This window comes from Zootoca vivipara, chromosome 8 (assembly GCF_965207765.1).
Source record: "Zootoca vivipara chromosome 8, rZooViv2.hap1.1, whole genome shotgun sequence".
Lineage (NCBI taxonomy): Eukaryota > Metazoa > Chordata > Lepidosauria > Squamata > Lacertidae > Zootoca > Zootoca vivipara.
The window spans coordinates 29724809-29747635 of record NC_142591.1 but is presented as its reverse complement, the minus strand read 5'-3'; the positions used below and the strand labels follow the sequence as shown (position 1 = coordinate 29747635).

General features: G+C 43.6%; 1 protein-coding gene across 3 annotated transcripts in view; it reads right to left on the bottom strand.

Moving 5' to 3' along the window:
- Positions 1–22827, bottom strand: part of CDKAL1 (CDKAL1 threonylcarbamoyladenosine tRNA methylthiotransferase) — a 250115-nt gene that overhangs the window by 120772 nt on the left and 106516 nt on the right. For all 3 annotated transcript variants that reach the window (XM_035126314.3, XM_035126316.3, XM_035126315.3), the window contains one exon: positions 14210–14313. In XM_035126314.3, the coding sequence (XP_034982205.1) occupies positions 14210–14313 (104 nt within the window). The remainder of the gene's footprint in view (positions 1–14209; positions 14314–22827) is intronic.

The following is a 22827-nucleotide window of genomic DNA, read 5'->3' as shown; positions in this document are numbered from 1 at the left end:
GATTGGTTCAACGGCACAAGACACATCATATGAGGACTTCCGGCGAGGCAAAATGGCGGGCGCCATGGCAGCCCTCCTGGTACTGCCACTACCGAGGGGGAACCGGGGATGCCTGGTGCGTCAACTGGGGGAACCGCTGAAGCCCCCCCCCCCACGACCCAAATCAAGCCGGGAGCGAGAGCACCCGGCCGACTGCCCAGCGGCGCTCCAGGGCCAGGAAAACCCTGGAGCTGACGCAGGGAGAAGGAGGAGAGGAGAAGGAGAAGGAAGAGAGAGAAAAAGGAAGGACAAAAGAGGGGAGCCCTGACCTTGCCGTGCCGCTGCCGCCGCTGGGGGAAAAAGGTAGGAGAGTACTGGGAGGGCAAGGGCACATGGCTGAGCCCAGGCCTGACCCAAGCCTACTCCACGGCGGCTAGCACTCCAAGAGAGCAGGATGGGGCCCAGAGGAAGGCCACACGACAGAGGAGACCACAGAAGAGAAGGTATTACTTATTGGTTCCCCCCCCTCTTTTTTTAAAAAAGTGTCCCCGGATTCTTTGAAAAAAATCTGGCAACCTTAATATAAACCGAATAAAACTGTCTCACCGTGGAATCAGCTGACTTAAAACTAGGGCCACTGACAGGTAGTGATGGGATCAAGCGTATTGCCATCCTGGGCTCAGAGCCAGCAGACGGCCCAGACCCTTGAGCATTTTTAAAGAAGGCAGCTTACAGCCTCTTTAGAAAGAAAGTTATCAAACAGTATGTAAAAGCACCATCGAAAGCTGTTGCTTTCTGAGATGTGAGCTTGCTTCTAATCTTTCACCTATTTTCACCTGATGAGTGATGTTGGAGCTGATTGATATGTACCAGAGATAATGTTAAATTTACACAAGCCCAAGGGGAGATCCCAAAACGGCTTCAAAATGGCCTTGTATGTCCTGGTTTCAGTTACAAGCCAATTTTACTCTTCTTTGGAATTTCTATCACTTCAAATTTTACCTCTAGATTCAAACCAGAAGCGGCTTGCTGGTTGGGGACAGAGCTGCTTCCTGGAAGGTGTCTTCCTTACGAGGAAGAGGAGGTAACAAGTGGTGCAGAGGTCAGTCCAGTGCTCCTGTCAGTATGTTTGCTCCACAACAACTTCCCTGCAATGCTTACCAGTACAGCAAATCATTTTTTAAAAACAATTTGCATTCCGCGCTATGGTTACAACAATATTCTTAAAAGATCTGTTGAAAACGTTGTAGTTGACCCAGACATAAACCTGATACTTTTAGAAGTGTTAAAATTCTAGGTGCTTAAAAGTGCAGCTGTAGAAAGAAACAACATTTTTGGCAGGAAGCGTCTCTACAAAGACAAATGTGCAGCACATTATCTTGAACAAAGCATTTACAAGAGTTGCTTGATCAAGTGTTTCAGGGAGCTCCTGTGCCTTTAAAAGTTAAACAGAAAGGAAAATTCTACCAGTTGCAGTTTTTCCGACAATGCTGGGGAATAACATACATAGAGAAATTCTCATTTTTATGCAACTCTTAAAGGTACAGGAAAACCCCTCTGGATCTAGATCTGGCAGCCCTAGCTGTTCTCACAGCCTCGATTAAGCACTGAAGTGCTATTCAAAGACAATTTGGATTAGGCCTAGGAAACAGGAATTAATGAGAAAATAGCAGATGGTATTGCTGTACCTCTTACTTCATCTATGTAACCTTGAGCAGTTTCTATACACATGAAAGCTCAAGGGCCCCACCTGGTAACAGGATAATGATCCTAAATGTGCACTTATACTCCATTACTATGCACAGTGATTAGAAGCATCACTCCTTTTTATTTCCATGAACCTCTACATTTCTCCAGCATTCAACTGTGACAACATGACACTCTCTCTGCTTCTAAAACAAGGCACATGCTAGAGAAGAAAAAAGACAACAGCAAGCAAATTGTCACTCGAAAAGGTGCCAAGTGAGCTTAATAAAGGTGACATCATCCTCTTTTTGCCAATGACAATGGGCCTAACAAGAGTATATAATCAACAAACCACATAGCCAGACTAGCAGTGGCAGGTGCAATCCCCTTTTTTTCTAGAAGTAAGTCAACATTTGCTTCCAGCACAAAACTATTCCTTTTATTACAATGTTAAGCAGAAGTTGGCTTCCAGAAGGCACTGCAGCTGCTGCTGCCACTTCTGCAGATGCTTTCATTAATTTTATCAAGGACATACTGAAATAAGTGCTTATTCAGCACAATGGCTGCTTGGAAGCAGCTGGAGGCATAAAACAAACTATTTGGAAGGAACTACAACTAAACCCAACATGTAGATTAAAAGAAATTAAAGGGTAAAAATTGAAATGTATTTAAGGATGTAACCCAAATCCAAGAAAAGCAAGAAAATTCAAGGTTACAGCAAAAATGTTTTCTGCCAGAAGAGTGCTCAGGGGTGGGAGTGGGCTTCCCTCTTTTTCTTGCTAAACCAAACCTACGGTAGTTCATTATCATGCAAAAGAATACAGTCATTAAGTTCTGTATGCATTGAGATTGTTCTCAGACAATAGGGTCCCAATATTATAAATGTGCAATCACCAGCTGAGATACAGAGCCTCCTCTTAAAGCATTTGTTGCCTCCCCTGTTCAATTATTACCACACTTTTTTTTTTACATGTTGCAAAATTTTAAACATTTTCTCCAACTGTATCACTTCCACAGAGTATTTTGCAGGGCAAACTCTACTGTTTATAGAAGACACACATTTTATTCATCCTTATTCAGCTCCCCCAAATAAGAACAGACAGAGTTTGGTAAAAAACTGTGACAAATCATGTGGGTTTTGTCTGTTGCAAAATATTTAGAGAGATCTGAGGCTAGAGAAAGTTAGCCTGCCAAAAGGGCCCCGAGTTTCAGGGCCTGCATGATATAGATGGCCACTCCGCGGGTAACCCTATTTATTTCAAGTATCTGAGTGTGTATGTAGCAGGTTAAGATTTTGTTTCCTCTATTTTGCATTTTCTGTACACTGCCTTGAGGTTCTGTGGAATGAAGGGCAATCTAAAATTCCAATTTAAAGAGAGTGTAAGTCTGCCTGATCTGTTTTGCATCTCTTATCTGGAAGCAGGTTAAGTGACTGTTTGCATGGCCATGTTTTATTGCTGCCAGAATCATCTCCAGTGGCGTAGTAATGGGGGAGCGGGGGGGGGGGCGTGTGCCACGCCGGGCGGCAGGATGGGCGGGGGGCAGCAGGCTGGACGGGGGTGACCACCTCCGACGGCCGCTGCTGCGAGCACCCCTCGCCGCCCACGTGGAGGCGAGACTGGGGTGTGCTGTCGAAAGAGCTCCGGCGGCTTCCGAGCCCGGCTCCTCCCTGCCAGAGGAGCCGCCCTCCGCCGGCAGCGCAGCCCTCGCCCACCTCCACGATGGTCCTGAAGAACACCAGGCGGCGGGCAAGCAGGACCAGCCCTTGCGGAGCCAGCGCAAACTGGCTGTGTGGAGAACCACCTTGAGCGCGGTAAGGACGGGCGGAGGGAGGGCCAGAAGGAGAGGGGGAGGCCTGCCGGACGCCACGTCGTACCCCTCCTGTGCGCCGTGATGCATGTGTGCGATGGATACCCCACCCCGGTCAGGGTGCCTTCGGGTTTGCCGCCCCAGGCGGCCAGCTACGCCGCTGATCACCTCCACATTCACATTGACCAAAACACCAAAAAGTGCAATATAGGAGCCAGTTAACTGAGGAATCTCTGCCGCATCCACTTTTGAGGATGCAAACTCCCCTACAGGCCTCAGCAAGCTGTGGTTCAGTGCTAAAAGCAACAAGGGCTGCCATGATGCAAGCAAAACAATAAAAGTATGGGTGCACTTGCAAACTTGCCTCACAGATTCATATTGCTAGATTTTGGTTCAGAAAAATATTCTCGTTTAGTAGTAGTATTTTGATCCTGGATACAAATAACAATGGGGTATTAATAATAATAATAATAATTTATTATTTATACCCCGCCCATCTGGCCGGGTTCCCCCAGCCACTCTGGGCGGCTTCCAAAAAAAACAGAAATTCTAAAATACAGAAATCCATCAAACATTAAAAGCTTCCCTAAACAGGGCTGCCTTGAGATGCCTTCTAAAGGTCTGGTAATTGTTCTCTTTGACCTCTAGTGGGAGGGCATTCCACAGGGTGGGTGCCACTACCGAGAAGGCCCTCTGCCTGGTTCCCTGTAACTTGGCTTCTCGTAATGAGGGAACCGCCAGAAGGCCCTCGGAGCTGGACCTCAGTGTCCGGGCAGAACGATGGGGGTGGAGACGCTCCTTCAGGTATACCGGACCGAGGCCGTTTAGGGCTTTAAAGGTCAACACCAACACTTTGAATTGTGCTCGGATTAGTTAGAATTGGATATTAGTTAGAATTCTATGAAGAAAAGCAATCTTAAGTGATTTCCCCTCCTGCCGCACCCCCTTTAAATCTTCTCTGAAGGATCTCCCAACCCTTCAGAACAGATTTCGTCTACAGGGGGAGGGGAAATGGCTGAATATTGCTTCTCTCCCTATTATGCTGATGGACACCTTACAGTCAGCTGTGTGATACCACTGGATACAACCCAAATATTTTAGAAAGTATGCATTTCCACCTCCCTCCATTAGTTAATCCAGTGTAAACAGATTTGTGGCTTGAATTAGAATAAGGGTAGGTGAATGTCAAAAAGTTCAAGATCCTACGCACACATGTTTGAGGTGTCTGTTCCTATTCCAATTGGGCCTGGAGATCTGTTAAACCTTAACATTGGGGAAGAGAAGCTAAATACAGCTATCTATAGACTAAAGTGGCTACATTAGATCCAGTCTACAGTCTCCCCCACCCCCCAAGTTCATGTGATATTTGACGGATATATCAGCATTTGAGCATTATTTTTGATCTTTATTTTTAATAGTTCCTTCCTAGAACAGCTGCCTGGGATGCCAATCTCTTTTTCCTCAGTCTTTTGTAAATATTTGAAATAGCTATTCATTAACAGTTGCACATTTATTCAGCACTGTTGTTCTGCTTGTGAACTGGAATTAGCTTTTATTCTGCCCCCCTCCCCCCTCCCAGCTTTGGCTGAGCTGGAGAAAGCCTGCTGCTTAGGTTCAATCTGTCAAGATTCAAATTATGCTCCAGCTGAGACCTAATCAAAGGCGTCTGACCCGGTTTGCAAATAAACCAGAAACAAGAGTGGGTTTATTTATTTTTTTCTCCATTGGGGCACTTGGTCTGCAAATGAAAGCAAAGCAAAAACAGATTACAAATACAACTTAAATTAAAAGCAGCACAACTTGTACTTTTATACGAACTAAATCCCTCTTTTGGCAGTGCTGGAGCACCCCATGAATGTGATATGGATCATAATCTTGTAAAGATCTGGTTTCTACGAGACATATTGAAAATAAATATCTACACTTACTTTAACACAAATGCATGCCATAAAAAGAAGCATAAACGTTCAGCAATCAAGTTTCATTGATAAGTATATCAGTGTTTGCCAAATAAATGCATAAATGTAAAATCTCTCAAAAGGGCACATGAAACAGATTTTATGTTTATGCCACAATCATCATACACCACTTTACATTTTTATTTTTATAATCTGATTGTGAAATTTATCTTTAATGCAGATTTTATATCTAATCAATTTTGCAAATTTAACTACCCCTTAAAACAGTTACAGGTAGATATTCCCTTAACCAACTGTACTATTCACACATGTTGTTGTTGTTGTTGTTGTTGTTGTTGTTGTTGTTATTTACTTATACCTCGTCCATCTGGCTGGATTTAAATCCTGATTATCCATCACTATCCATTTTTACACTTTTTGAATATGAAATAGCTTTAGAATTGGTGCAAAAAAGTAGAAATGCCCAATATTATGTGGAAGTTAAGCCATACATTATTACTACCTCTAGGGTTGACAAGTTCCAGGCCCCAAAATACTGGCAATGACTACAAAACATCAGTTGTACCAATTATGCAAATCAGCTGTGCCAAATTAGCATACCCAGTGTGTACAGGTGCTTTGTCTCTGCTCCACCAGAACACCAGAGGCAGTGAGAAACAGGACAATTGCTTTCCATCACAGGAGAGAAGAGCTGATCATCTCCTAGTGCCATGGGTATTCTTCAAAGAAACAACACATACCAGAGCTGTGTCTTAGTGTCCCTGCTTCTCAAAGCTACTCTTAACAGCACAGGATGTGTGCTTGTGGGGGGAGGGCCTACAAAGTTCATTTTCTTATCAGTCTTGAACTCTTCTATGACTAGATACATAAGAATTAAACATAAAAGTAGCTTGTCCAGTTAACCAAAGGCTAGACTGTAAGGGATTGCAGGATGCCTGTATAGTATCCTCATAAAAACATTTCTGTACTTGCAATCATATCTGTCACCTAAAAATGTGCAATTATTCTTTCTCATTCAAATTACATGTTACAAATTGGTCTAGAATCCAAGGTTCTATTGAGCCAACTGAAATCATAGCTAATCAGAGACCACAGAAGCTACAGCGCTTTGAGCCACAGCTTACATTTTTGAATGCCATGCTTTCCCCCACTATTATCCATGCACAGCTAACATTGTGTTTATACCATATTTGCTGTGCATGGAACAGTCTGTTTAGAAACTGCAGATAATGCAAAACGCAGCAGCAAGAATGTTAACTATGACTGGTTGTATGGAACATATTATGCTGGTCTTGGGACAGCTGAGTGGCAGCTGGTCAATTTCTGAGCACAATTCAAAGTGGTGGTTTTTAAATCCCCCCAAAACCTGAAGGACCACCTTCTCCCAACATTAATACAGAGGTGGGGGACCTTTTTCGGCTGTGTGCAACCTTAAGGGACGACAGGAAAAGTTGGTGGAGTTCCTACTCATATCCACTTCTCTGTCCTCTACCCAGGTCAGCTAGGCAAACACACTGAGAAAAGAAGTGAAGAAAGGCCTGCAGGGACTGCGGCTGGGGAGAAGGTGTAGCCCAGGCATCCCCAAACTTCGGCCCTCCAGATGTTTTGGACTACAATTCCCATCTTCCCCAACCACTGGTCCTGTTAGCTAGGGATCATGGGAGTTGTAGGCCAAAACATCTGGAGGGCCGCAGTTTGGGGATGCCTGGTGTAGCCTGTGGAAAATCACAAGGGCCAAATAGTGAAGTATGGATGGGCACATTTGGCCATCAGGCCTGAAGTCTCCCACCCCTGAAAAGAGCTTTGTTTTTTTGTCTCCATACTGACTTGAGAAACCACCTTGCTTGCCTGGCATCATCATCATCATCATCATAATCATCATCGTTTCCACCCATACATCTGGCTGCGTTTCCCAAGTGTAAGCCAGGTGAAAACTTATTTATTTGCTTGGGCCTTTTCATGACTCTGGTGATTTAATGCTGGGCTTTAATCCATCTGTTGCTTTTCGGGGGGGACGGGACCTGCCTGATTACATTGTATTTTTGTTTTATTTTGTAAATTGGTCTCAGACTCATGGCTGGAAAGCAGCTAATAAACACTTTCAATAAATAAGAGTCCAGATACAAATGATGAATGCCAACTGTATTTAAGTCAATGGGAGTGATCTTTGACTCGAACAACTTCTTGGGACTTAACAGGTGTTAAAAGCAGTTCCTGATGCAGTAAGGCCTGGCCATGGTCCTGCATTGTAGGGGGTTGAACTAGATGGCCCTTGGGATCCCTTCCAACTCTACAATTCTGTGATTCTATATATGCAGTAGTTGCAGCTCGATTGGACTACTGTAACCTACTTTGTGTGGAACTGCCCTGGAAAACCATTTGGAAACGTCAATTGGTGCTGTGAAAAACCTGACTGAGCCAAAGTATTGGGATCGTGTGTCCCCATTATTGTATGAGCTGCACTGGCTTCCAGTCCGTTTCTGGGTGCAATTCATGGTGCTGGTTATCACCACAACCCCTTTCCATCCTGTGCTGCCTGGTAACTTAGATAAAACTCAAGTATTCATGGGGTGAAATCAAACCCACACGAAAACATGCTGTTATTTCTCAAGGGAAAACGAAGAATTTCCAGCTCTTCACATGTAAGCCTGCTGAGAAGGGAGCATACTGAAAGCAAGCCAACATTAATCTGTCAAAAAAGGTTTCAGCCACAAACTAAGGTGCCTTCTCAACCCTGTGCCTAAGACTTGCCTTCAGACTATGAAAAGCAAGCAGAAATATCATTTAACAAACAAGCCACTTGCTTACGCAACATTTCTCTGTTGTCTGCCATACTGTAAATCCATGGAAACCATCCTATATACAGACATTTACCACAACACAAACAGAAATATTACACAAAATCCAGAAGCAATGTTCAGTCTCTGAGCTGTGCTTCTGGGAAGGTTTTATAAAGTTTAGCTAGTGAGTAATACTTTTTTTAAAAAAATGTGATTTTGAAGGTGGTCAATGTTACATAGCATCAAGTAATTCCCCCCTTTTACTCATCAAACATACTTATGTGGCTAAACTAAAGTTCTTGCCATTTGAAACACAGGTTAATATAAACAAAGTGGTGAAACACTGTCGCCATTGTCAAGAAAACAACAACCCCTACCCTTAATTACATAATTTACATACACATATTCTCAAGATCTCTCATCAAAATCAAACTTTCCATGAAGATTTTTGGCTCAATTTCTTAGAACTCAACGCCCAACCAAAATGAACCTTAAGTATAATGGGCCTTTACAGATTGCCTTTGTGGCAGGGAATTCAGTTTCACATGTACTGATGTAATATCTAAAGACGTGGCACCATATGGGCAAGGCCTCTCATACCAGTCGTCCTCACCTGAATGTGGCCTTCTCACCTGTAGAATGTTAAACCTATAAATGTCACAGCTGATGAAGCAACAGCTCTCATGCTTCTGCTGTAATCTATAAAGAGTGCCAGAGTAGATTTGATCTTCTTCATCCCTTGTTTCCTCTTCCTCCTCTGTCTTTTTGTTACCCATGCCCCTCCCTTGCTTTCCTTTGTTGTCCCTTCATACTGCCACATTTCCTTGTTCAATCTCAATAAAAGGCCACATGCAATAATGGAATAGCAACATTTTAAATACAAAACTATGCATTTCCTCCAATGCAGCTCAAGTAAACACACAATCCTCATCTCAGGTTGAGAAATGGTGACTGATACAAGGGTCACATAGTTCTTGTGCAACGTTGTGCATAGTTCTCCACAGTTCTTGTGCAACGTTTTACCAGTTATGCCACACTAGTATCATTAAATCATAATAGTACCACCAAATTCATCAAGATTTTGCAGAGGCATTAGAATCAGAGCTATTATTTGGCAGCAGGATAGATTATGGTGGTCACTTCTGAAAGGCAATAGTTCTCATTTAACCCATGAAACAGATGAAATTTCTCAGAGGCAGAGCTACTGCATTTAAAAGGTACAGATAACATAGCATCACTAGTGTCTGGGCATAACTGTAACTAATTGCAACCCAGATCCAACAGAGAGGAGGGTGTTCAATACAAGTCAGAGAAAATGATCAGTTTTGGCCTTCCTGCTCTTGCAGTGCTAATAACCCAATTAATAATCCAACTGTTGAAATAAAAATAAAGGCAAATCATGTAAACGCCTTAAGGATCGTGGGTTGGGGATTAAAATCACAGTTTCCTAAATAACAACACTTCATGTAATGCACTTGTACCTGCTTTCAATTTCCCATAGAACACTTTCGTCTAAAGAGTTATAAAGGATTAATACCAGGGATAATCCTTGCTGAAATCATAAAACAGGCAAACTTTCCTATGGACAAATTTTATTTAGAACAGTCACTTGCCATATCAAGCAGTCGGTACCCTACCTTTCCCACCCTGACCTGGCCACAGTGATCCATGCGATGGTCACCTCCAGGCTTGACTACTGCAACTCGCTCTACGCGGGGCTGCCCTTGAAACTGTCCCGGAAACTCCAGCGGGTGCAGAATGCTGCAGCGAGGCTCCTCACGGGAACCTTGCCATGGGTGAGCTTATTCACCCATGCTTTACCAGCTGCACTGGCTCCCGGTGGAGTACCGGGTCAGGTTTAAGGTGCTGGCTTTGACCTTTAAAGCCCTACGCAGCCTAGGACCCTCGTACCGCAGTTTTCGCCCCATGGGACGCACCTGACCATAGGACGCACCTAGTTTTTTAGAGGAGGAAAACAAGAAAAAAAATATTTTGCTTTCTTGAATTGTCCTAGGCATAGCAGCCAACTCCTAGAGGCCTAGGTGCCTTTGCCCCTCCCCCCATTAAATATTTGAGGAAGCTTCTTTTGCAAAGGGGAAAAGCTCCATGGGGGGGGGGGGGTCAGCTCACAGTTGTGCATCTTTTTTGCAAAGGGGGGAAGCTCCATTTTTTAAGGATCAGCTCAAAGTTGTTGAGCTTACCTTGCAAAGGGGAAAAAAATCCTGGTTTGATGGGGTTCAACTCACAGTTCTGCAGCTTCTGTAGGAAAGGAAAGGGACCCATTTCTATAGTTTCCAGACAGATAATCTAATCAGCCAGTCACATGTGCTGGGGAAACAAACAGCCTCCCTCTGCAGACAACAATTGAGGCCTGGGCAAGGGGCCTAGCTAGCTCCCTTATCTCCCTCCCCGATCTCTTGCAATCAGCTGCTGAGCGGGTTCCTTTCAACACTCTCTTTCCCTCTTGTTCGCCTTTTGCTCTTTCTAAACAAAACAAAACAAAACAAAACAACGACCTGCCTTTCGCCCATGGGCAATTCGGCTCCAGGGACCATGCATTTGCTCCATAAGACGCACAGAATTTCATCTTACTTTTTAGGAGGAAAAAAGTGTGTCTTATGGAGCGAAAAATACGGTACTTATGGACCGCTTCTCCTGGCTCCTGGTATGTCCCGCAGAGGACCCTAAGGTCCACAAATAATTACAGCTTAAGAGTCCCAGGCCATAAAGAAGCCAGATTATCCTCCACAAGTGCCAGGGCCTTTTCAGTGATGGCACCAACCTGGTGGAATGCTCTGTCCCATGAGACTAGGGCCCTGCGGGACTTGATCTCCTTCCGCAGGGCCTGTAAGACAGAGTTATTCCACCTGGCCTTCAATTTAGCCTGATCCTGCATTCCTTTTTCCCTTCCCTTTTTTTATGAAGAAACCCTTCTGGGTTCCCACATTAAAATTATTCCCTGGTCTCCTTGCTGGCCTTAGCAGGATTAACTTGGCCAGTTAGCCCTGGCGATGCTATATTGATGTTGTATTTTATGCTGTTTTAAGCTGTTTATTAAGTCGTTTTTAATCAATGTTTTATATTTGTTGTTAGCTGCCCTGAGTCCGGTTTCTAAACCAGGAAGGGTGGGGTATAAATAAAAATTATTATTATTATTATTATTATTATTATTATTATTATTATTATTATTAGATGGCACTCCAAGGTTGCCAGAACATATTTCAATTATTTATTTAGAGGGTTTTCAGCTATAAAGTAAGTACCATTTGAAAGTATGCAGGCAAAAGGTGAATTCCACTCTACCTTTCCAACATACTCTTGCATCTGATGTTTTAAAACACACTAGCATTTGAGCAACCCTAGGCAAGCTAATATTTCTCATGCGTTTTCACACCGCAAAGCCACTAAAGAGTTCTACACACAAAACTGCTATTATGAACAAGCTTGTTTAAAAGAGTGCCTGTGGCTGTTATCATTTGCCAAGTCTTGTGGAGATTTTCTCTGTGCCATCAATAATCGACAAAGGAGGAGATTCTGACCTATGCTCATAGTTAATAGAATTTATTTAATGTCACAATCTAAGGTAGCCTTATTGGTTTATAGTATAACCTCTGGTAAAAATATAGCTTTACAGTACAGTGTATGCTTGTTTTTGTGTTGCACAGTAGTCTTCATGGCTACCTAAATTAATAATAGTCCGAAGTCTGCAAATACATTTGTTTTTCCCGAAGAGCCATTAGGAAGCATTACATGGGATAATGAAAAAGAACAAACCCTAATTCTTCATGCTGTCCTGTGGAGCTTTAAGAAACCAACAGACTGGTATCAAAATATTTATCTTGGCGTTAAGTGTTTCTACATTAGCAGAGTCAGCAGCCAAGTCCTGAACATTTTTAATATACAAAAGGGAGCACAAAGCAAATTTTAAGTTAACCATCTTGAGAAGGCATTCCTGTTCAATCTGGTATATCAGAACTTTTGGGGCCAAAAGTATGAGAAAGGGGTTGGAAGAGATAATAGAATAAAATAAGCTACCCAAGTTAACTTAAACCAAGACATCACATAAGGTAGTGTTGTTTAGTGAGTACATTTTTTAGCCTTCTGCACAAATAACTTCAGAGAATATTACAATAATAGAATCAATTAATAAAGAAATTACTTGCTGGGCAGAGCATTGGTCATCCAGTTATCAAGTGGCTATCAAGTGTGTCACTCAGGTCTTGAGTGTATAATGAAAGCAGAACTACATTTATTAAATAAGGCACTAAATGATCTTCAGCAAACACTACAGTAAAAAAATATTTTGGATTTAATCAAAAGCAAATACTTGCACTGCCAAGTACAAACAGGCTCCCTCTTTGTTGACCTTCCTTCCATTATGCCGAACAACATGTCACTTAAAGTCTTATGGGACTTCAACAAAAGACAGTGAAACAATGCCATGATATATAAATTGTTTAATGCTACGCCAGTTAAGAAAAAGGAAAAAAAGTCAAAGCAAAAAGAGCCCAACGTTGCTGTATGTCAAAAAAGAAACCCAAAACAAACTTTAAACAATGGTAAAGAATAAGACGGCAGTATTTCAAAGCAAGAGGATAAAGGGTTAGATATACCGAACCTTACATTGTCATCAGGAAGTTCTTAGTAGGAAAAGCTCTATGGGAATGAAAATCAAAACTTTGTAGTTTTCTTTTCTGGTGAAGCAAGTAGCAAAGCCCACACAGAAAAGGGCATGTGATTAAGATCAATAATTGAACCTTCTTTTCCCGGGCCTTTGGCTACTAAAAACAAACCAGACAGACATAGAACCATAGAGCTGGAAGTAACCCTGAGGATCATCTAGTCCAACCCCCTGAAATGCAGGAATATGCAGTTGTCCCTTATGGGGCTTGAAGCTGCAACCTTGACGTTATCAGAACCAGGCTCTAACCAACGGAGCTATCTACGGCCTTACTGGAAATTAAACAACCCAAGTATCTAAGAACATCACCTGATGCATTTGCTTTACTAATAAATTTACAACACAATCATACACATGCTGACTCAGGAGCCCCATTATGTTCAAGACAGCTTACTACCAGGAAGAATGACCACAGATCTGTAAGACTGCACTTCTTAAGTGCCCACAGTATTTGTCCAAAACAGGAGGATGGGGAGAGAACCAAAACACCTTGGCCAAGCCCCCAAGACCTCCTAATAGTCGTATCAGGTCCAGTGGGCACCAGCTGCCACAGCTAATGCGTTCAGATAAATTCTGGATATGTTTATCTAGCAGACACGTGGAGAGGATTGACAGTAGAATGATACGGTAATGCACAGCACTTCAGCACATGTTACCATTCCAGCTTTCATTTCAGCTAGAAAACTACAAGAGAGTGAAGTTTTGTTCCCCCACAAAATCCTATCTTTGGCCTTTGCTGCAGCTACAGTGGAGCTGGGAAGACAGAGGTTCAACGGCCCTTCCAGATGCCCTTGACTTGGTTACGGTGTTGCCACTCAATAACTAGGCAGCTTAGAACCAGATAACAAAGTGTTAAGAGAGTCTACAGTCAACAGCATAATGAGATTAGAATTTTAACTTCCTTATGCAACTTCTATTGAATTGTTTATTTATTAAATTTCTATACCGCCCTTCATCCAAGGATCACAGGGTAGTTCACAATATAACAATTAACAATGTGGCAATATGCTTTACTGAATAAAAAAAGGCTGAACAGTTTCAGATTTCTTCAATAAAAGCCACTGGTTACAGACATGTTACACTTGTGGCTTATATGGAGCAATTCCCGTATGTCTGCCTGATGCTGATCATCTTACAGTACTATGGACGGTCTTTTTGTGATTTTGGTATGTTTAGCACAGCCTTCCCAACCCTGATGTTGTTAGATCACAAGTTTCATTATCTCTAACCACTGGCCATGTCTGCTGGGGATGATGGGATTTCTTAGCAAATACTACTATATACACACTGATATAAATTGGATAGATCAAACCAGATTGAAGTTTTTTAAAAAAAAGAAAACAAAAAAAGCCTACCTTGAAAGGATTGTTTGGCTCTGTTTACCAGTTCTTCAATAGGATAACTTGCTAGATCTCCTCTGGCATGCTTAGTTTTACAGTAGGTACATGCATTCAAACACCTAGGGAGGAAGTAGAAAGCATTACTTTATAAATCAGTTCTCCCTAACCCCACAATATATTGATAAATGCAGTTGTTTAAGCTTCAGCATTACTGCCAGATTGCCTTCTGCTGGCAGTGGTAAAGTCTAAAAGAAGTACTTGAAGAAATACAGAGAGTCTAAAAGAAGTATCTGGAGAAAAAGCAGGTAAGCAGGTACCACAACTTTTTAAAATGCACAGCTGAAAAGTCTGCTAGATGAGCACAAAAATAATTTGCAACAGATCTTGATGTTCATTGTACTGAAAATGAACCTATCTCCCCAGTAAGCCATTCTAAAATTTCATTTTCCCCACACCAGTGAATGGATTTTAATCTGGTTAATATAAGGCTATTAAAAGTTAAGATGCTCAGTGCTGGTAAGCTTCTTCTTTTAACTCAGGCCAACAGCTGAATAGCAATACTTCTCTTGCATTTTTTTCACTTAAATTCTTTCCTTATACTCCAGTTTCATAAACTTCCATAAATATTATACGAAGCAGAAAACCTACATCAAGAAGGGAAAATAATGTCCATTCATGTTTGTAGGGATAGTAAACCTGCTAAAAAATTACTACTTCGGTAAAGGTACCTGGAGTTAGAAATGGTAAATATGAGGCGTGAACAAGATTACGAAGTTGTATGAATTAAGACAAAAAGATACATAAAACCACAATAGAAAGTAAAATAATAGTTGATTCACAATACAGCAAAGATTACACAGCACCATATTTTCTAACACCACTTTCCTTTCAACATTTAAACTGAACTGAATCTGAAGTGATATGCCTCACAGTTGGAAATCAGAACAACTATGACAGAACAGGGAAAAAGACTTCCCCAAAGTATGGCTCTCATCTGGAGAAGAGAATGAAAACAGACAGTCATAGAGACATTAAAAAAGATAAAGTGCTTTTTGGAGAAGGGTAATCAAAGAGCTCAAATTTTATAAGCCAATTACAGCCCTCAGAGTGCATTTAGGTGCCCACTTTATCCATCTCTGCTTGTAGAAACCAATGGTACGCAACAGATAAGAAATTGGTTAATTTCCAATCCAACTGGAAGTAATATGCAATTACACAACTGAATTTGTGTCAGGGCCTGGGGCCTAATACTTCACTTACTGCTGCAGGCTTAAACAAGTCATGCGATACACAGCACCCCAGAGTAATGCTGTGTTCCTGATATAGCAGTGCAACTAATGCATCACTGCTGACTCAAACAGAAAAGCCATCCATCAAGGGTCTCTGGAAGATTGCGCCCTCTCTCTCCTAGGTAGACGGTCACAGCAAGGGGAAGTCTTGCTTAGCTAAAGTCATCAGCTTGAGAATGAACAGCTTGGGGGAGCAAACTCATCTCTTTTTGCTGGAAAGAACTCTGCTCTAACTGGGGCCCAAGAAACACCAGTGAAAGAAGATGCATTTGGCTCCCACTGGATGCAAATATATTTTAACGTTTTGTTCTGACATTATCCAACTGATTATTTCCATTCCCTCCACTCACCTTCTGCAATGGCTCATATTTTTTAGATCATAAGCCTGAGGTGCTTTATAAATAGCACCAAAATTGTAAAGTTTTAATACAGCAAGACAGTGGATTAAAGAAAAACAAAACATAATTAAAGTAAGTAAAGAAATACAAGGATTTGGAAGATGACAGGCTACACGAATGTCTCTCAGGAGCTTGAGTCCTTGCTTCAGAAGCTGATGGGGAAGAGAATGAAGGCATTTATTGTAAACATATAAAAAAGAAAGGTGGTGATGAAGGCTGTCTTTATGCAGAACAGATGGACTAATTGACATTTCAAAAGCAAACTTCAGCTCAGACCAATGGGAAAAAACTAAAGACCACACAGATGTGATACTATCAGCAATCCTCTCAAGACAGCAATCTGGGAACTGCAACTGTTACTCAGAAGCAAAAATATAGCAAAAGGGACTGCTTTGGCTGCCTAAAACAAACGGCTGATGCAATTTCTATTTTGTGGCTCAGAATTATTATTGACAAGTAGTATAACTGTGAAGTAGCATAGCACAGAGGACTGGACATTGACCAGAGGGACCAAAGCCCCAACTCATTAGCATACTTCAAATTTGTACCTCTGGTTCACTGTCCCGTGTGTAAAGAATAAATTTTTATGATAGCTTGGATGTTGTGATGACAACGTATCTTAGAGAGACAGAGATGGTTGAAAAAGAAAGAATCATATATTTGTATTTAAAGAGAATTACGTATCTTAATAGTATTACTTGCTCTGCTTAGGGCTCAAGCTACACAATGTGATATAAAAGATGCTTTACAATTCATAAAAGCACCAAACATTCCTTAAAAGCTCTAAGTGACATTTATGATGAAGACACTTGACCTTATTCTAAGACAGGGGTGTCAAACTCAAATTCATCGGGGGCCGCATCAGCAATTTGGTCACCCTCAAAGGGCCGGTTGTATCTGTAGGACTATGTGTCCACTCTTTATTATCATAAATTATTGTCACTTTTAAGCAGAATAATAAGCAGACCCCCCCTATCATAGAATCATAGAGTTGGAAGAGACCACAAGGGCCATCCAATCCAACCCCCTGCCAAGCAGGAAACACTATCAAAGCATTCTTGACATATGCCCATCAAGCCTCTGCTTAAAGACCTCCAAAGAAGGAGACTCCACCACACTCCTTGGTAGTAAATTCCACTGCCGAACAGCTCTTACTGTCAGGAAGTTCTTCCTAATACTGTTGTGTTAGAAAAATCTGGAGTACTGTATAATGTCCAGATCTCACCCTCATCCTTCAAGCAACTCCAACAATGAGTCCAGCTGGCAAACATTCACAGAATTCACAGAAACATATAAATAGAAGGAAACAGTTAGTGCTGGACTTCAGCTCCCATCTACAGACTGCTGTTAACGTGCATGAATATTAAAACATGTTGTGCATATTTATTTATGTGTTGCTTTGATATCCCACCTTTCTTCCTAGGAGCGGTATCTACCCGAGATTCATTTTCAACTGTTGCTAATATATTATTGACCGAATCTAATGTTTTCTAAACAAAGACAACAAAAATCACCCTCTTTGCTTAAAAAAAAAATTGGTGCAGGACAGAATTATTGCAGAGGCTTAACTGAATACTTATTGGGAACGCCTGAAGAGCCTTCAACAATCTGCAGTGGCGGGTTGCAGGAGAAATGTCATTCTTGGGGGCAAAGGAGAGATGATTCTGGGGAGCCCCTCCCACCTTTGGTCGGGACATGCTCTGCGCAGAGCTTCTGAAAGAGGGCGCACGGCAGACTACAACTCCCGTCAGCCAGCGCAAATAGAATTAAAACAATGTATTGAAAAGATCTATTAGAAATACAGATAATAGCAACAATAAAAATACCACAGCGCTAGCCCTTTCCTCAAAACACAGTCAGTTCCCATCTGCCAGCAGGGAGGGAGCCCATCTAGCTTCCCTAGGCAGGGAGTTCCAAAGTTCTCTGGGAGGACTAGAGACCTTTTTTGAAAAATGAAAGCTCAGCGTCTGGGGTTGGGGAAGAGGTTGGGTTGGGGCAGCCATGGAAGGAGGCTCCGCTTCACGGGGGTCTGTCTGTGGCTGCTCAAGAGGGAGGCTTGGAGAGGGGGATTTATTTGGACAGCAGGTTTCAGAGCTCCAGCAGGTGCCCCCAGCAAAAGGGTTGCCCTTTGGCTTGATGGGGAGGGCTTTCTCTTGCAGGGGATGAAAGACCCACAAGGTACACACACACACACACACACACACACACACACACACACACCCCTCTGCATCGGTCATCTAGCCCAACCCCCTGCAATGCAGGAATCCTGGCAGCAACTCCAGGCAGGGCTGAAAGCTGGAGAGCTGTTGCTGCCAACCAGTGTTGGCTGCACTGAGGGAGATGCGCCCCAGCCAGCCAGCAGGATCCAGAACGGCAGCTGCGGCAGCAGCAGCAGGAGGAGGCCTGTGTGCTGTCCCGCCGCCCGGAACTGGCTGCTGGAGCGCGGAGCGCCCAGCAACTCAGAGCGCCGGGCGGAGCGCTGGAGCCAGAGGACTCGCCTCCGCCCGGCTGAGGAAGCCTGCCATCCCGGCGCCCTGAACCGGCTGCTGGTGCGCGCGCAGCGCCCAGCAGCTCGGAGGATCCAGCAGCGCCGGGCGGAGCGCTGGAGCCAGTGGACTCGCCTCCGCCCGGCTGAGGAAGCCTGCCATCCCGGCGCCCTGAACCGGCTGCTGGTACGCGCGCAGCACCCAGCAGCTCGGAGGATCCAGCAGCGCCGGGCGGAGCGCTGGAGCCAGCGGACTCGCCTCCGCCCGGCTGAGGAAGCCTGCCATCCCGGCGCCCTGAACCGGCTGCTGGTGCGCGCGCAGCGCCCAGCAGCTCGGAGGATCCAGCAGCGCCGGGCGGAGCGCTGGAGCCAGTGGACTCGCCTCCGCCCGGCTGAGGAAGCCTGCCATCCCGGCCCGGCGCCCTGAACCGGTTGCTGGTGCGCGCGCAGCGCCCAGCAGCTCGGAGGATCCAGCAGCGCCGGGCGGAGCGCTGGAGCCAGTGGACTCGCCTCCGCCTGGCTGAGGAAGCCTGCCATCCCGGCCCGGCGCCCTGAACTGGCTGCTGGTGTGCGCGCAGCGCCCAGCAGCTCGGAGGATCCAGCAGCGCCGGGCGGAGCGCTGGAGCCAGCGGACTCGCCTCCGCCCGGCTGAGGAAGCCTGCCATCCCGGCGCCCTGAACCGGCTGCTGGTGTGCGCGCAGCGCCCAGCAGCTCAGAGGATCCAGCAGCGCCGGGCGAGCGCGGGTGAGCGGCCGAGCGGCCGCACGGGGGAGCGGCCGCGCCGGCGAGCCAGCTGGCGGGCCAGCGGCGGGCTGCGGGCCGCGGGCCACATCGCAAGGGCAGGCGGGCCGGATTTGGCCCGCGGGCCTTGTCTCTGACACCCGTGTTCTAAGACATCAGCAGCTGGTTCCAGAGTGGAGCAACCCCTGAAAATATAGCATTCTTTTAAATAAGAACAAATATGAGAGTATTTAGACTCTCCAAATTAATTTTTTGTGACTTGGGAGATTTACTGCAATAGCCCAGGTCTAATTAAGACTGTGCCAGGACTTAAGAGCTTAGGACGAGGTATGACAGCCTTATGCAATAAAACATGCTAGGTAATGTCAACAGGCAGATATGTTGGCATAAGTGCTTAGAATTGCCGTGTATAAATTATCAAGGTTTAAATTCATTATCATTTTTAAATTCAATCATCATGCTTATGAAAGTGCACTAAGGGAGTCTGCACAATCTACATGGGCGGTGGGCAGGGAGACACAGAGACAAAACCCAGCCTAGGTTAGAAAGCACTTTTAATTATTTTACTGCTATGGCAATACCCACTGAACACACCATAAAGTCTGCCCCCACTCTCAATATTTACAAAGAGCAGAAGGTTCTTTAGTTATAAAAGGTTTTCCATCAGTAGTGATCTGGGAAAGGACACTGTTCTCTTACTCTCCCAGGTACCTATACTGTCCTTGTTTACCCGTCCGTAGAATAATGCCTAATACTTTTCTGATAGTACTTGAACAAGCACGAGGCAGCATGCACAAGATGGAACAATTTTTAAAAAACAAAAATCACCCACAGAAGAATTCATAACATTAATTACTGAAAAATTTAATTCCTAAACTAACAGAATTTTGATGTTAAGAAAAGATTTCAAAAACAAGAAAATGCTGCAATTCTGGCAATGCATAGATGCGCTATGGTAAACAAACCTGTTGGATAGTAGCTTAGGTCACATTATGGACCAGTGGAGAAGATTGAGAATCATGCCCCTCCCCTTTTGTTTGTGTCCTACTATTTTATAGAAAGTTGACTTGGAGGTTCAAGACATTATGGCTTTTGCAGGTTAAGTAACAAATTAAGTAAGGAAGTAATGCACTTCTAGAAATCCTATGCTGGTGTGGGTATACCTAAAGCTGGAGTATACTCTCCCCACCTCAATTCCATTACTGCCCCCTTTTCCTCCAGCCTACTGGAACGATGGAAATCATAGGATTCTCTTACAGCAGGGGTCCCCAAACTAAGGCCCGGGGGCCAGATGCGGCCCAATCACCTCCTAAATCCGGCCCTCGGACGGTCCAGGAATCAGCATGTTTTTACATGAGTAGAATGTGTCCTTTTATTTAAAATGCATCTCTGGGTTATTTGTGGGGCCTGCCTGGTGTTTTTACATGAGTAGAATGTGTCCTTTTATTTAAAATGCATCTCTGGGTTATTTGTGGGGCATAGGAATTCGTTCATATATTTTTTCAAAATATAGTCCGCCCCCCCCCAAGGTCTGAGGGACAGTGGACCAGCCCCCTGCTGAAAAAAGTTTGCTGACCCCTGTCTTACAGTCTTTACTATACCTATTTTTGTAGAAAGTCAATCTGCATCAGCACAACATAACTGGATTATAACTTGGAGGAATAGTTTTAGCAGTTATTTATAAAAGAATGGCTATCCCCACCGCACTCCTGCGGAGTGAGTAATGCACTTAGCAAACCAAGAAGTCCTCTAAGATTAACAACCCCTAAACCAGCCATATAGAAAACTCAGCTGAAAAGTGGGCCGCTGCCTGTGATAAGAGCTATTGTTTTCACTTCCTCAATGGCTTTTGGGACACAGTCTTTCAGAGTGGTTAAATCACACAGGAAACATTAGGCTTCAGTTAATTCTGAAACATATAACAGGTTCTTTGGATAAAAGGTATTGTTTCAGTACTGGTCAAAATATCCGGAAGAAAGAGGTTAAGAGTTCTATGTGAGTGGGGCATGTTAGCAAGCTTAATTTAGACAGACAGAGATAGCTATCAGACTTGCTTCAAAAAAGAAAAGAAAGGAAAAGAAAGTATGTCAGTAGTCTCTGTGGGAACACAGCTTCTGAATTGTGTAGAATAATAGCAAAAACACCGTAAGCCATCAAAAAATGCAACACCATGTCTTTGAAAATAAGCTTCCTACAGTGACACTTAGGCAAGATTTTTCTCTTCATATTTCTGCTACAATTTGCACTAGGCTCTCAAATAGTATGAAATTGTACCAGGAGCTGGTACTCAAAGCATGTCCCAATGCTACTAATGTTGCTAGCACCTTGTTTTCATAAAAGATGATCTAAATTACTAGCGGCCAGTAACTGACATAAAAAGATGAAGCCAGCTTAGCAGGAGAATGCTACTGAAGTGGATTCAATAAACAGCTCTTATGGGAAGAATTTTGCTTCTATTAAATAAATGTTCTCCTTTTGAGAGGAAAATGCACAGCTACAGTAACCTATCTAGTTGCCCCAAATTATGCTTAAAGCTAATAAAAAGGTTTAATATCTGCTCTCTTGAAAGTTCAGAAGTAGCTAACAATATTTCTTTTTCTATCCCCCCCCTATATAATTATAAGCACTCTCTGAGGTAGGGCCCTATTGTAAAATTTCCAGATTGGGAAAAAATCATTTGCTCTGTGGAAAATGTGCAGAGGAATGATCAGAACCTTCTATAGATGATAGATTATTTCAGGGGTCCCCAAACTTACCAGGCTTCGAGCCGGTGCCTGCAGCATTGATTGTGCAGTGGGCCAGAGGGCAGGGAGCACGTGGGAACGCGCACTTTGCGCGCATGTGCGTCCTCAGACACAGAAGTACGCCGGAAATGACACTAGCACATGTGCGCAAGCTACTTCTGGCACCTTTTCAGGCCCAGAAGTGGGCAGCCATACCGCACCACTAAGAGTGGGCGGCGGGGATCGTCGCGGTCCGGATAAAAGAGGCTTTTGGGCCGTATGTGGCCCCTGGGCTGGAGTTTGGGGACCCTGGATTATTTTAAAAGGGTCTTCTTGGTAGTGGTGCCCACGCTGTGGAATGCCCTCATAAACAACTATCTGACTTTTAGAAGACATCTGAAGGCAATCCTGTTTAGGGAAGTTTTTAATGTTTGATCTTTTATCGTGTTTTTAGTATTGTGTTGGGAGCCGCCCAGATGGGTGAGGAATGAATGAATGAATGAATGAATGAATAAAAGGTTGAAGTTATTGGGGAAGGTCAGTTTGTGTGAAGAACCACAGTTACAGGTAAGCTACCTTCCCCCCTGCCTTTACAAGTTTCAAAGGGTAAAGCCAAACCTATGGACTATGCAACTACATAGTGGTCCCTCGTGACTTATGTCAAAGGACAAACTTATGGCTCACAGGTTCCTGCAAACTGTGATTTTATTTAGATTTGATGGTATTCCAAGACTTACCGTGTTCCCCCTTTTTAAAGACACCGTCTTATAACTCCCCCCCTCAAAAAAACACAGGGTGGCTTATTTTCGGTGGGTGTCTTTTTATTATTATTACTGTAAGTGGTTCCAGCAGCACGCAGAGGTTCATCTGGACCTGAGTCTTTTTTTCTTCTTTTTGGTACCAGGTGAAAACTTTGTATTACCCCAGACTTTTTAGATGTGGTTTTATGACCATGTTACTGCTGTTTTTTTTGTTTTGTTTTTTAAAAATGTGTTCT